This window comes from Paroedura picta, chromosome 3 (genome assembly GCF_049243985.1).
Source record: "Paroedura picta isolate Pp20150507F chromosome 3, Ppicta_v3.0, whole genome shotgun sequence".
Lineage (NCBI taxonomy): Eukaryota > Metazoa > Chordata > Lepidosauria > Squamata > Gekkonidae > Paroedura > Paroedura picta.
The window spans coordinates 119,026,023-119,042,050 of NC_135371.1; the positions used below are offsets into that span (position 1 = coordinate 119,026,023).

At 44.5% G+C, this 16,028-nt stretch overlaps 1 protein-coding gene and 1 long non-coding RNA gene across 2 annotated transcripts in view; one reads left to right on the top strand and one right to left on the bottom strand.

Moving 5' to 3' along the window:
- The window catches only part of NOTCH3 (notch receptor 3), a 76,673-nt gene that overhangs the window by 42,074 nt on the left and 18,571 nt on the right, over positions 1-16,028 (bottom strand). The window contains exons 3-4 of the mRNA XM_077327410.1: positions 1,016-1,158; positions 502-837 (exon numbers count right to left, since the gene is read on the bottom strand). Coding sequence (XP_077183525.1) covers positions 502-837; positions 1,016-1,158 — 479 coding nt within the window. The remainder of the gene's footprint in view (positions 1-501; positions 838-1,015; positions 1,159-16,028) is intronic.
- LOC143832670 (uncharacterized) lies at positions 5,593-11,314 on the top strand. Its single transcript, XR_013229348.1, has 2 exons — positions 5,593-6,328; positions 11,165-11,314. It is a non-coding gene; the product is annotated as an uncharacterized LOC143832670 (long non-coding RNA).

Consider the following 16,028-nt stretch of genomic DNA (forward strand, 5'->3'; position numbering starts at 1 on the left):
AATAACCCATCTATAATATTCCAAGGTTTTGAAATTACATGTTCAAGCTTTTCCAGCAGCTGAACCACAGGGGCAGCAATGAACAAATCCAATTTGGAACAGAGCTAGTGAGCTCTCCTTCCCTCTTTCTGGGACCCATTTATCTCTTCAGATCTCCAGTCAGAAAAGCAGAAAGAAATAGCCCGGTATTCCAATGCATTCTGGATCACACAGGCAAAGCTGCAGCTTCAGAAACTACAACTGGTGTCTGCCAATTCTTCCCACCTCCCCCGGATTGCTTCCTTCCTGCCCCACCAAAGCACTCAACAGCTTCCTATGAGCTTCCTGCCAGGACAACAGAAAAACAAAACACACAACAAGGTCCCAAGTGAAATAAGCCAGGCGTGTGTTCCAACGATCATTCACCATCACCCAACCATCCGGAGGGATCTTCATGCACAGGATCTGCCTGCCCAGCACTCCTTCCCACTCCCACACAAATCCCACAAGCTGTTCACTCACCAGGCAGGCACGCACACTCATAGCTGAGTTCTCCTGTCTGGCGGCAGGTGCCCCCATTGAGACACTGAGAAGGGGCGCAGGGTGTAGAGACGCTCTCACAGAGCTGCCCTGTGTAGCCAGCCTGGCACTGGCAGCGGAAGGAGCCCGGTGTGTTGAGACAAGTGCCCCCATGCTGGCACAGGCCAGGCACCCGACATTCATCCACATCACTCCGGCAGTTGCGGCCCTGATAGCCAGGCGGACACGTACAGTTGTAACGGCCATTCCAGTTAGTACAGCGGCCACCATTGAGGCATGGCTTGCTGGCACAGGCATCCAGCATGGAGCAGTCCTGACCTGAAGAAGGGAGACAGAAGATCCAATGAACCTTGGGCCTGGAAGGATGGTAGGTCTTCCGTGGAAAGCCCAAGTATCACCAGCATTTTGTACTGATCCACCCTGGAGACCTCCCCCACGGGATCAGATTTCCACCAGGAGAAAAAAAAAAACTTCCACAACTTCTGTGAGTCCTTACCTCGAAAGCCTTTGGGACAGGTACACTGGTAATGCACAGTACCATCACGCAGGGTGCTCTCACATGATCCCCCATTGGCACAGGTTGACAGGTGGCAAGGATCCTGAAACTGACAGTGGTCTCCAATCAGACCAGGCTGGCAGCTGACAAGAAAAGAGACAGAAGAGGAGAATTTATAGATGGCACCAAGTATTCATCCTAGGATCTCAGTAAGCTGATGGCACTCTGGAACCTGAAGGGCCAAGCCCTGCAACCTTCAAGGAGAGTGCGTGGGGGGAATAGCAGGGAGCAAGTTACCACAAGAGGAGAAAACACATCTCTAGAGAAGTTATGTGGAGGACTGTAGTTAGCATTGGAAACCTCTGAAAGGAACATGCCCAGGCAACAGCCTAATACTTTCAGACTGCATTCAGATTTCCCTTGCTGAACATTGCCTACATTTACCTCTCTAGCAGACAGCAGGCAGTGGAATTAAAGTTTCAAAAGCTCTTATGTGATGCTGGAGCATAGGCCAAATAATCTGAGACAGAACGCCGGGAAAGAAGAGGATTACGCATGGATACATTTCCCATGGGCTCTGATCTAAAACTACACCAGCACTAGCAATTGTAAAAAAAAACAGTGTCATGAGAACACACATTGGCCCCAGGAAAGAGACAATTTGATACAGGGACTGCCACACCTAGGTGATGAACTAATTCAAAGAGTAGTTAGCTTGAACTTTCACCTGGCTCCATGCTCCCCTTTCTAATAGATCACTCAGCCTTGTAGGACTGAAGAACCCCACCCAAGCAAGGACTCTACACAGTGACCCACTTTTTCCTCTGTTGAGAAACTATTCCCTAAAGACAGCTCTCTCACTAATGTATTCCACTTGTGTGTGTCATCTGCCAATGTATCTGCCCACAGTCACCCCTTGCCAAGCTGAAAATAGGTATCTTAAATACTGGCTTTCTGTCAGGTTCCTACCCAGCCATTTCCTCTTACCAGCAAATTCTAGGCAGATCTAAGAAAAGACTACTTCCAACCCATATGAAATTTCATCAGCAAAACATTGGGTGAAGGCAGGAATTGAGTGTGGCTGAAAGAAGGACCAGATGTTTATACATATAACAAGCTACGGAGTTCTGCTGCACCAATGGACATTTGCCAACACACTGAGAATGCATATATGCCTTGATGTAGGACCAAAAATTAGTTTGGATTTAGACAGTCATTGTGGCCAGTTTATCTATCATTGCCATGGAATGGCTTAAGTATCTTCTTTTATTGTGTACTAGTAGTAAAGCCCGTTGCGTTCAGTGATGCAACAGGCTTTAGCTCATGGTATGGAAGCTGGCAACCCTAAGCGAAGGTCCTCTGTGCACAGCAAACTTGACCTCAGTCAGGTTTATGCGCACCTAGGTAGTTTGGGATTCCAGCACATGAACCTACACCAATCTGGCAACCTTACCTTCACCTAAAATAGGTCAGGGGGTGCTATATGGCTGGTTAGGTGGCCGTGGAGGCATTACACACTTTTGAGGCCCCACTTCCAAACCTCAAGGAATATTTCCAGAGCAGGGACAGCCAACCTCCAGGATCTCCTGGGATTGCTACTCATCTCCAGACTACAAAGATCAGTTCCCCAGGCAAAAATGGCTGCTTTGAAGGGGTGACTCTGTAGCATTGTATCCCACTGAGGTTTAGGGATGCCAGCCTCCAGGTAGGGTCTGAAAATCCCCTGAAAGTAAAGCTCATCTCCAGGCAGTTAGGCTGAAGGGAAAGCTCTCCCCCCTCATATGTGCCCCTTCAAAAGGAATGCACATGGCCACAGAAACCCCTTGGCTAGAACAGTCTGTTGCTCAGCTGGTGATGTCTGCCATTCTGAAGCCTGAGGCCTACTGCTGGCAACTGCAGTTCCTGTTGTTGTCCACAAGGCCAAGTCACCTGTTATTGTTAGGTGCAATGTCGTGTCCGACCCATCCCAAGTCACCTAGTTCACTTCAAAGTCTCACTGTCTACTTTCCTGTAAAGCTAACTCTGGGCCAGTTATGCCTTTGATTTCATGGGACCTTCCTGGCAAATACTGATTTTTATTTACCAGGCAAAGCTTGAGAAAAATCACTTCCTATGTCTCTCCAGCCATTTACTTGTTCACCATTTACAGTTTCAGGCTGTAAATATTATTTATTTAGATCTTCCCACACTTTCTGGACTCACAGGACCCATGTTGGTCTGTCTGTCTGTCTGTCTGTACCCCAGAATACAAACAGTTGCTGGTAAGGGCTGGCCAACACCCATAGCCCAGGCAGGACACACCTGCACCACTCCATCCCAACCTCAGCTTGCAAGCCTCTACCATCATCTCTACTATTGTTGCTCATCTCTAGATTATAATGATCAGCTGTGAAGGCAAAAATTGCTACTTTGGATGCTGGACTCTGAAGCAATGCACAATTTTGAAGTCCCACCTCCGAACCTCCAGGAATATGTCCAACCCAGGGGTAGGCAACCTCCAGGTGGGGCCTGGAGAGCTCCTGGAATTACAGCTCATCTTTAGATTGTAAAAATTAACTTCCCAGGCGAAAATGGCTGCTTTGATGGGGGTACTCTGAGGCATAGTACCAGTCCCACCTCCAAACCACACAGAATATTTCCAACTCAGGGTTGCCAACCCCCAGATGGGGTCTGGAGAGGGCCTGGAATTACAGCTCATGCCCAGACTATAAAGATCAGATCTCCAGACAGAAATGGCTACTTTGGAGGGTGGATAGAGTTGTTGTGCAGAAGAAATATTTAAGGCCTCCCATACAGGAGATGAAACACTTGAGGCCTACTGCACAGAGTTAATCTGCAGGTGAAACAGGAGACAAAAGAACCTCCACAACAGCATCCAGTTTCATCTGCACAACAACCTTGCATGGTAGGCCTCAAATGTTCAGAGAGTTGTGGAGAAGAGAAATGCAGGGCTTGGCTGCATCTGCTTCCAAAAAGTGAGGCTGGCCACGGAGGTATTTTAAGTGAGAAGGGGCTTTTCTGGGGGCTCCCTGTCAGCCAGCCATTAGGCAGAAGGGGAAACCTTTCCCCCCTCAAAAGGAAAGCACGCCCATGCCCACAGACTCCCCTGTGTTGCTCTCAGAAACGCCTCCCTCCCCACAGTTAGGGGCTTCTTCCACAGTAGGCCTGGAGGAGGGGTGTGTGGAATCCTGAGCAAGCACAGCAATTGGCCCCGGGGAGGGGAGATTCCACCAATAAGAGTCTTTGGAACCTTCAGCATATTGTCAGAAATATGAATTACTCTATGTATATAGATGATAATAGTAATGTTAAAGAACAGAACAATGTATGTTGGAGCCTACGTAATTCTTATATCCAAAAGTTCAGTATGTCTAAATACGGAATACAGTAGCAGTTGCAGAATCCTGTTAAACAAATGCCTAACCCTAAAAGTTTAAAGCAATCTACAAAATATTATTTTCCAGAGAACGAGAGTAGAGATTCCAGTAGCCTGGGGATGAATTCCTAGTTCAGAGGTCCCCAACACTGTGGTCACCAATATCCTTCCTGGAGTTCACCAAGTATATTTAGAAAGTGGGTAGGGTCAGAGGGGGGTTTTAATCAGCAAAACGTCTGATTGGCCACTGGAGATTTGATCAGCTAAGCAAACTTTTAAAAAATGTTCCTTTGGCAGCAGCTGCCACCACAGCACAAGAATCTTCACTGGGTAACTAAAGCTAAGCTTTGGCAGCAATTTTGAGTCTGCCACTTCCTGTAGCAGCCATTTTGTGGCTTCACCCATCATGTCATGTCAGAATTCGAAAAATGCCCACAGTCTCAAGAAAGCTGGGGATCCCTGTCCTAGTTGTTTCTCATAACTCCTGGTTCCCACAATGAACTACCCCTACCCATCCCCTCAGAATCCCTTCAATGCCAACTTCCTTTCTAAGAGCAAGCCCTGTTCCCTCACCCTACAAAACCCAGCTCAAGAACCCAGGCAAGCTGCATGAGCAGAATTATGAACAAGAATTCTGTCAGTTCTTCCTGGAAGTGACTAGTGGGAACTTGGGGACATCTCCTTTGGTCTCTGGAAAGGAACAGCTGCTTCAGCTGCTTTTCATCCACTAGAATATTTTCACAGTACATAGAAGCAGCTGGATTTTTTGTACCCCATTTTTTACTTCCCAAAAGTATCTCAAAGTGGCTTACAATTCTTTCCCTTCCTCTCCCCACAACAAACACTCTGTGAGGTAGGTGAGGCTGAGAGAGCCCTGAGAGAACTGTAACAGGCCCAAGGTCACCCAGCTGGCTCCATGTGGAAGAGGGGGGAATCAAACAGGTTCTCCAGATTAGAGGTCTTAATCACAACACCAAGTTTGTAGGTGGAAAGAACTTCCCATTGGCCCACACATTAAAAAATACAGTCAGGGAAAATGCTGCCTGAGTCTGGAAAGGCAACCCAATACTACTTAAGAATATCCAATACAGGTGTACTTTTTTCTATAAAACTCAAATACACTCTGGGAGGATCTGGCAACCGGCTGCCAACAGGCTCATCTTGCCACTCCACTAACTTGGTTCCAGGAGTGATGGGTGGCACAAGGAGGACTTGTGTGGGGATTACACAGCTCCCCTCCATAATCCCTGGCCATCTAGGACTCTTTCAAAGCATCTCCTGATCCAGACTCGGCAGGCGGCCCCTGTAAATGCGGTCTCCCCAGACCCCTCTCTGCCCACAGCTTGCCATTGCCATGGCAACATAAAAAGCCTGTTTGTTCTTCAGCCCAGGCCTGAACAACTAGTCCTGGGCACTGGCGGAGACAGCAGCCAAGGCCTTGCAGTCCAAAGAGGGATCAGACAAGGAACAGGAATGTCCAACATGACACCTCTCTGCTGTCACATGAAATAGACAGCTTACTGGGCAAAAAATCCAGCCATGCTGTGGGGATTTGTCAACTGACCAAAGTTTCTCAGCAGCCAAAATCTAAAGAATGTGTTGTGAATTTTGTGTGAGAAGTAGCCAACTAAAAGTTAACCCAGAGTAAAAAGCAGGCTGCTGAGTAGACTCAGTTGCCATGGGAACCAGAGAAAGAAAAAGCGAAAACCTGGGACAATTGAAAACTGTTAAGAGGTGGAGAGTTCTGCCTGAAACCAGAGAGATCCTTCCTGAAAGTCCAGAGGGAGGCATGGAAAGACATCTCCACCTTCAGCCTGTAGGAGGAGCCCAGAGAAAGGGCCCAGCATCAACATGGTGGTTGAGAAGAGAAGACACACCCCAGAATCCAGAAACTGTAAGACTATCATATGAGACCCAGAACCAGCCACAGCAATTCTGTGCGTGCCCTAAACAGTAAGATAGAAAAGTCTGCTGTTCAAATTTATTTCATATATATATATTTGTTAGGATTGGCCATCATATGTAATTGATCCATTCTTTAGCAACTGCATCACTATACTCGAGCTTACTTACCCAAACGCTGAATTCTGTCTCAAAATAAATCTAGCCCCTGTTGTGTGAGCTACCAGAAGTGTGCTCTTTTCTAGATGGAATCCATATGGTATTTTTAAAAAGGAAAAATGACAGAAATTCATATAAATGGAAGTTTGAATACTTTACCTGAGGAACTAGTACCAACAAAAATAACACACATATTTTTCCCAGCAAACCTTGCACCCACTTATACAATGGAACTATTTTTCAAAACAGTTCGGCTCCTCCATATAGTTAAACCACAGCAGCTCCTTCAGTCAGCCTCCCCAAAGTCTACCCAAATTCCTACATCATATTCAAATTCCTTCCCTTATAGATACCCTCAGTCCCAAACAAAATGTAGCAGGCATGCCTGCTTTCCTCTTCCAGCTGGGTTGCATTTATAGGACTTAAAAATAAAGCTTTGTGGATAGAGGATGTTTTTAAGACAACCAGTTGCTATGATGTAAGAACCCAGACCAGAGACTGTTGGCACAACTCCTTGTAGTCCTAGCAGATAATTGGGAAGACTGAATACAGTGCATTTCCCCAGGACCGAATGGCCAGGGAAGAAGTATCTTCCACTTGACTAAGGAGAGAGGGGGCTTTCTGGGAGACAGATAGAGCAAACCATGATTTTAGTACCGGATATATTGACCCCAAGAAAAAAACAGATAGCCCTTGGGAAGCATTAGGTTGAGCAAAATTAATACACTTGTTCATGTTTGTCTGTCAGTCCATATCTGGGTGGTGACTGATGGGGCGTCTTTGCATCCTACTGAAGGAAAATGTTAATGGTACAGAGGAAGTGCATAGATATTCAGCCAAACATCACACTGTGCTAATGAGTAAGGCCTTGTTTGTCTATTAAACACTCCCTCTGAACCTTGGGCAGTATGAGGACAATCTCACTTACGACCCCAGGGGCAGCTAGGTGTCCCAAAGAAGAAAGCCTCTGCTTTCAGCAGTGGGAGCCAAGCCTCGGCATCGTGTCCCTGCGTGCTTACATCCGGGGAGGAAAACTCAAGTTTCTATACCTCTCCCCTGAGGCAGTGAATCACCAACTTTGTCTGCGCATGTCACTCAATACCTTGTGACTCAGCCCTTGCCCCAGGCCTGTGCAGGCAGCACTAGCAGGCCTAAAACTTGTATGCCAGAATCCAATGTCTGAAGTCTATTGGGGGCACTACAGACAGAAGACATTCACAAACCCATCCAATCCAAGAAGAAAGCAATTTTTCCCACCATAGTTCACCAAAGAGAATTTGAATAAAGTCATCAGCATAGAACACCCACAGGGCAGAGGAGAATCTTCCAGCTTCCCAGATTCTTTCCTTGGACTCCCGGGTTTATTCCTAGTACTGATGGGCTCACATGTCCTCGTCTCAGGTACCACCTTCACAATTTCTAGAACCTTGCTTTTCTCCATGTGCCATGGAAGACACTGGGCTCTATCCTGTCAAGCCAGGAGCTGGAAACATTTACTGAAATTTTGTAAGCAAAGTGAGACCAGTACTTGGAACACATGCTAGGACCACACTAATACCATTTCCAGATGGATGATTTGACCCAAATGCAATGCCACTGGGATGGGGGCCCGGTTTCCTGCTTTCCAATAGCATCATGATGCTTCCATTCACCACGGGGTCTTCCTTGACTTTGCAATCTTTTCCAAACTTGCTTTGCTGCATTGTTTAAGGAAAGATCACAGCAAAGCTGGGCTGGCTGCCAAGTAGTGGGAAATAGGTTGCAAGCCCCGGGCGCCAGGGGATACTCTACTCCTAGGTCCTGTTGCTCACTGCTGCAGTAAGCAGCAATGGAAGAAAAATTGCAATGAAAAATAAGGCCATGTCTGCTAACTGGAAGTTCTTACCATAGAGTTCGAGGTGATTCCTATAACTACTTGAAAGTGATAAACATTAGTTCAAGGAATAGTCAGAAGCTTTACAGTTAAGAATTTCTTGTAAGGAGAAAAGGCTTTATTTTTCTTTCTATTCTCCCCCAACCCTCCTCCAGGATAGTGCTCCTGCCCGCACAATCCTTCTGCTGTAGGAAAGACTGGATCTTTCTGGTCCTTCCCACAGAATAACCATCCAGCCCCCATAAGCCACCAGGGGGATTTTTTGAGTGATTAAAACATTATTGGCAAGAAACATGTTGCTAAAATCAAAGTAGTAGTACGTACATTCCAGATTTAAAACACGCCTCAGAAAAATTCCTCCCTCAGTGTGTGGATGGAAATGGCCACCACAGGGACTGGGTCACACAAAATGAAGGGAGCAGGGCCTTTTGTTAAACTTTGTGTAACTGCCCACTGACTGTATCTGGTAATTGTTGACTGGATTACTTTTTAGGAATTTGTTCTTAGACTTATTGATTTATAGATCTTGATTGCAATTGTATTTTTAGCCAGTGTTTAAATGCATATTTAAGGTATGTTCTTGTCAAATGTTTTATTGTAAACAAATCAAAGACCACTCAAGAGAGGATGCAGTATAAAAATGTAATGATAAAAGACATCGGCAGTAACAGCAATGCTGGTAACCCCACAGGGAAGTGTTGCTGTGTGGAAAAGACCTTAATAATCAAACAGAACACGTGTACCCCCCTCTCAACCAAAACACACATCCATATAGGTAAAGGTTACTTGCTATGCATCCCCAAACAAAAACAGGTAACCAACATTAATAGAAAGCCAATGGCCAGTAGTAACAATCCCTCATAGGAGTAGACAAATGTTGCCTCCATGACACTTTGTGTGGAAGGTCTGCAGTGTTCCCTTCTTTTGCTCATTTCAAAGCCAGCTGCAGCAATTCCAAGTGTCAGAACTGCAAATATCACTTGAACAGCAAGAATGATTACCCAGCATTGCTTGTTGCCATTATACCAGAGAAAGGGGGAAAAAAGAGAGAAATCTCTGAGTTTGGGATCTCCTGCTTCTAGGAACAAATCTATGTGCAACTTCTAACAGTTTTTTTTTTTCAAACAAGATCCTGCCATCTTGCCCAGATCCCCAATAAATGGAGCAAGAAAGAAAACTAGGTGTTATTTCAGATGCAGCAGGAAAAGGAGTAACTTCACAGTAATGGAGTAACTCTTAAGCAGTTATACTCTTCAAAGTTGAGTGAAGACAGTGAGTTCAGAAGGCTTAGAATGGCACTGTCTCTCTCTTCTCGTGCTTCCTGCATTCACAGCCAAAGGGGAAACTTGTATCCCTCTTTATACTGTCTGAGCTCCACATGGATAATTCATGATTTTCATCACAGGAGTGATGCACAATTTCCCTTCTGCATCTTAAACAGGAAGTATGGATAAGAGGAGAACAAGTGACTCACTCGCCCTCTGTCTGCGTTATGCCTAAAACTGTACTGAACCTCCACATTCAACTTCTCAGCTCTCCTGCAATCCATCATTTGTTATAATGGCAACAAGCAATGCCAGGTAATCCATAACCCCTACAGGACTAAACAGCAAGGAAGTACCAACAATTATTCTAACAAAAAAAGCCCTAGCATGTGAAACTTGGGTCTAGAATTCCAATCTGACACAAAGTCCCCTTCTGCAGCTGAGTATTTCTCAGTTACAGCGGGTTTTAGGGTGAGGAAGCATGAATATATGCTTAATTTCTTTTTGTACTCTAGCAATTTTTTAAATTAAGAAAATGACAAGTGTCAACTGTTTTAAAAGTGAAGAGTCTGCACTGCAGGACATGTAATGCCAATGCAAGGTTAAATCCCATATATCAGAATAGAGGGAGAGGGGAGTGTAGAATTTAGCCCACTGCTTCATCTACTAAGCAGCTAAACCTAGGAAATTTTAATCTTTCTAAAAGGGCTCCATAGATGAAGAAACTGTAATAGTGGCAACATAACCAGGAAATGCTGGATAAGCAATGCAGAAAGGGCTAACTAAAAGTTAGCTATAATTCACCAAGTGCACCACAGGGTATTCCTCCACACTAAATTAGTCAAGTGCACTTTGATGGGTCTACACATGAAAACCTGTCACTGCAATCGTATTGAAAGTCAAAAATCAAGCCACAAGTTTCAAGCCTGTCACAAATTAGGCCTTTAGAAAGATGGGAGGGAACTCACCCAAAGTATGCAACGAGGTCACAAGAGTCCTTCAAAAAACTTGACTATTTCAGCCCTAGAGAAAATGACTAGCATGGCTGCTAATGTTTCACAGACTGACAAGTCAGAACTCCAAGAAATACAGTTCCATATGACAAGTTCCATATGACAAGAGAGGTGCATAGATAGCTGGCCCTCTTGTGCTCAAATACAAACAGGAATTCTGTGTTTTGAAGCATTAAGGGCTACAAAATCCTTCTTTTTCTTCGCACACGGACTCTCATTAAATTTATTCTTGAGGGAAACTCAAGACAGGCTCTTACGTGAATGATGTCTGCAGTCAGTTCCTCTCAATGGGCATTGGTTTTAATGTCAAACTAGGGGGACTGTTTTTCTGCCATTTTATCACTGTCTGCTGTTTTTTTCCTGCCTTATTCTTCAAGTGATTTTATAAGGGTTCAATTTTAATCTTAATGCTCTTGCTAATGCTTTTTTGCTTTGTGTCATTATGTGTTTTTAACTGTATTTCTGTAGATATCTTGTAACAAAATCTGTAGAGAATCCCAAGCAACAGAAGAAGGGTGAATTATGAATATGGCAAATAAATTAATCTTTACCTTTCAACAGAACATGGAAGCTAAGAAACAGAAAGCAAACTATGAGCACAAATACTGGAGCTTGATTACAGAGACCCTTCATGATCACCTATGGAACGCAAGTACAAAAAATCTACTTTCCCCAAAACTACCAGATATTAAAAATGACAACAAAACTGTACCTGATCTTGGAGTCTACAGCACTGGCATCAATGCAACCATATAATGAATCCATTGTTACAGCAAATAGACGGAGAGATTCAAAAGTCAATCTTGGAATATTGATTTAAGTTTTCACTATATTTATAAGCCTGTGTCATTGACTCAAAGCTGATTAATGCTCAATATGAAGAGGCATCCAACAAGCAATGTACTAGGATTACAGAAATCTGAATAAGCCCAGTATATTAGACATGATAGAGAGTGCAAATAATAATGTAGAAACATAGCATTACATCAATAGAAAACAATGCAGCAACCACAATCCAATACATGCAGCAAAAAAAAAAAATAACACAGTGGTACAGCCCACAATCCCTAGACCATGCAGGGTTTTGTATGTGATAGTAAAGGAGGCAATAGGCCCACTGTTGGGTGCGGATGGACAAACTCTAACGGAGGATGCAGAGAAAACAAAAAGGCTCAGCGCCTATTTTAAATCTGTTTTTTCCCACAAGTCAAAGGGTTTAGGCACATCTAGAGATGGCAGTAGCCAAGAGATAGAGTCTGGGTGGCAGGTTGACATGGACAGAGAGGTTGTTGAGAGGCATTTAGCTGCACTGGATGAGTTCAAATCCCTGGGCCGAATGAAATGCACCCAAGAGTGCTTAAGCAACTTTTCGGAGAACTTGCAGAACCCTTGTCCATCATCTTCAGGACCTCTTTAAGGACTGGAGATGTCCCGGAGGACTGGAAGAGAGCAAACCTTATTCCGAACTTCAAAAAAGGAAGGAAGGATGACCTGGAAAACTGCAGGCCAGTGAGTGTGACCTCTGTTGCGGGGAAGATAATAGAGCAGATATTAAAGGGAGCGATCTGCAAACATCTGGAGGACAATTTGGTGATCATGGACTTGTCTCCAAAAGGTCCTGTCAGACCAACCTGGTTTCCTTTTTTGACCAAGTAACAGGTTTGCTGGATCATGGAAATTGGGTTGATGTCGTTTACTTGGATTTTAGTAAAGCTTTTGATAAGGTTCCCCATGATGTTCTGATGGATAAGTTGAAGGACTGCAATCTGGATTTTCAGATAGTCAGGTGGATAGGGAATTGGTTAGAGAACCGCACTCAAAGAGTTGTTGTCAATGGTGTTTCATCAGACTGGAGGGAGGTGAGTAGCGGGGTACCTCAGGGCTCAATGCTCGGTCCGGTACTTTTTAACATATTTATTAATGATCTAGATTGGTGGTCCCCAACCACCAGGCCGCTGCCCGGTGCCAGGCCGCGAAGGCCCTGGCACCGGGCTGCGGCTCCCTCTCCCCCCCCCCGCAGTAAGAAACTTCCCAGGCCGCAAGCTTGTGGCCCATCAAGCTTCTTTCTGTGGGAGGGGGGGGAGAGGGAAGCAGGGCCGCACATGCGCACATGCGCCACGCGCAGCCAAAAACGTGCATGCGCTGCACTTCCATGCATGCGCGTTTTCGGCTGCGCATGGCGCATGTGCGGCCCTGCTTCCCTCTCTCCCTCTCCCACCTGGAGTACTGTGTGCAGTTCTGGAGGCCTCACTTCAAGAAGGACGTGGATAAAATTGAAAGGGTACAGAGAGTGACAAGGATGATCTGGGGCCAAGGGACCAAGCCCTATGAAGATAGGTTGAGGGACTTGGGAATGTTCAGCCTAGAGAAAAGGAGGTTGAGAGGGGACATGATAGCCCTCTTTAAATATTTGAAAGGTTGTCATTTAGAGGAGGGCAGGATGCTGTTTCTGTTGGCTGCAGAGGAAAGGATGTGCAGTGATGGGTTTAAACTACAAGTACAACGATATAGGCTAGATATCAGGAAAAAAATTTTCACAGTCAGAGTAGTTCAGCAGTGGAATAGGCTGCCTAAGGAGGTGGTGAGCTCCCCCTCACTGGCAGTCTTCAAACAAAGGTTGGATACACACTTTTCTTGGATGCTTTAGGAAGCTTTGGGTTGATCCTGTGTTGAGCAGGGGGTTGGACTAGATGGCCTGTGTGGCCCTTCCAATTCTATGATTCTATGATAATATAATGGTGGAAGTCCAAAATCTTAAAGCCCTGGTCTTTGAAAGGTCCACTCAGAAGAAAGTTCTTGCTTGAAGAATGTTTAATCTTGAAGGAGAAGCACAGGATTGCAGTCTAAAGCAGCCTAAAATGTTTCATGCTTAGCCAAACTCTTGTATAATGACGTAAGTTTACCAAGTTTAAAGCACCCCATCAAAAACATCTATTGTACGGGGTACAGAGCTATTAAATAAATTGGGGGAGGGAACCACTCAGTTCTTCAGTTATCATAATATCCATATATATGTATATGAAACTGGAATGTTAGTTTTGTCTATGAGTCTGAAAGCATGCACCCTCCCCCCTCCCAAAAAGTGTGTTTGCTTTTACTGATTGGAACTATTATAGAAAGATTGCATAACAAACAGGAAAGAGGAAACAAAGGGTGAAATTTGTGTATAAATCCACTCCAGCTTCTATGCTTTTAGTAGAAATGGTGCACACATTTCTAGTGAGATTTATTTCTCTGTAGAGAAGAGATGTTAAAGCCCAAAAGAAGCCAGGGGAGGAGAAAGGGTTTTTCAATGAGACATTTTCTCTTTTAAAGGAAATATTTTCAAGATTAGGTTTTAATAGTTTGTGTTAGCTTATCTTTATTCTCTAAAAATGTTTTCTATTTACAGTATGAGGCAACTTCAGCATGTGAAGGAAACTGGTTTGAGCTTGGAAATATATACACCAAATCTGCATTCAAACATCACATTAGGCTGACACTACACCAGAATTTACACAAACGTTGATGGTTGTCATGTTCACACAATGCAGAGCATGATGGATGAATACTGATCTAAAACTAACATTGCTTTAATCCCAGCTTCAGAGTGGAGAAAAATTAACTTCTGTTCACTAGGATACTGATACCAGGATTCCTTCACTCTGCCTAAGAAGGGAGTGGGAGCACACACAACAGCCCAGCAAGAAAACAGTTCTTAACATTCAGGCTTAATGTTACCTTGACAGAGGAAGTGAATGCAGTCCAAATCTGTTCCACATAATATTTTTCTGGTAAGGCCCTGGAGGAGGAGCATGTCTTCTGGCTTAAGCACCACTCAGCGCTTAACACCCACTCAGGGCGGCTGCCCCACCCCTAAGTGCCTCCTCCTCCAACCCGCTTGCCTGTCTGTCCAGCAGCCAGCCAATCGCCTTCCATCCCGCACTCCTGACCACCCCCTCCTCCTTCCAAGGCTCAGAGGCTGCAGATTCCTGCTGCATGAGAGCTGGCCCTGCCGGTGAGTTCCCTGCCCAGGGGCCTCTAGCCTTCAGCCTTTCCAGGTCCTATGGGGAGGAAGAGGCCATCCACAGAGTTCTTTCAACCCACCCCACCCCAATCTAGCGCCCATTGTATTCCTGAATGCAACGGGCTTGGCCCCTAGTCAAACAATAAAGCTTGTTCTAATATGCCATATGATTTTAAATTGATTTTATATTAGCGGTTACCATGGACAGAGTCTAGAGAGTATGGGGTATGATACTTTTTAATAAATCAAAAAGAAACAAGTGAATGTGTGAAAGAGTAGAGAAGTTTGTTTCATTCCAGAACACGGAATATGGAAGCTTAGAATCAGACATTATTCCTTTTCAGAAGAAACTGGCTCTAATTGGACAAACAAAAGTGTGAGATAGTATTGTTTTGAAGAATATAGAGGGTAATTTTATTTACAGCTACTATGGCTGGGAAGAAGAGGAAGAAGAAGGAGAAGAGGAAGAAGAGGAAGGAAGAGGAAGAAGAAGAGCCTCTACGCGAAGGAGGCTCAAAGCAGCTTACAGTCGTCTTCCCTTTCCTCTCCCCACAACAGACACCCTGTGAGGTGGGAGAGAGCCCTGATATCACTGCTTGGTCAGAACAGTTTTATCAGTGCTGTGGCGAGCCCAAGGTCACCCAGCTGGCTGCATGTGGGGGAGTGCAGAATCGAACCTGGCATGCCAGATTATACTACTGGCCCAAAGAAATCATGTAATAAAAGCAAACTGGAGACAAACATTTTCTAAGAGCAAGAAGCAGATTGAAAGTGGGGCTGCTCCTCGTGACAGGTAAACTAATCTCAAAATTGTCCTAGGAAAGTAAACAGGTGGTGAAGGTTGTTGCTTTGTGTTTACTGGTTAAATTGCAGTGTATAAAACAATCCAGATTAGTAGAACTTTTGCTTAATACAAGATTGATAATTTTAGTTTTCAACTCTTATTTTCTTCAGTTTTTTTGGCTGGTAAACTTAAGGTTGTTCCTTTATTTCCAAAGTGCTCTGTGTGTGTGTGTGTGTGTGTGTTCATGTACAAAAAAAAAATCAGTAATATATATTACTATGTACCACCCGGTCCGACAGACAGACAGACAGACAGACAGACAGACAGACATCTTCCCAGCTTGTTATCAGCTTACCAGATTGATTTTGTCTTAAATGTTTTCGTTGACTTCTCAAAGTTATATTCTTTGCTTGAGCGGCTTTGCATTTTTACGGTGGATTCTTAGGTTTGACATTGTTGTAGATTCTCAAGTTGTACATTGGCTCATTTCTCTGATTTTACATTTGCTAGGCTTGCAACAAAGTTCCCTTTCGGTTTGTTTTGAATGATTCTTGAGTTACAGATTGGAATTGATTCTTGGGTTTTACATTTCTTTTTTCTACCTTTTTTCCCTATAGGAATTAATGAAGGATGGC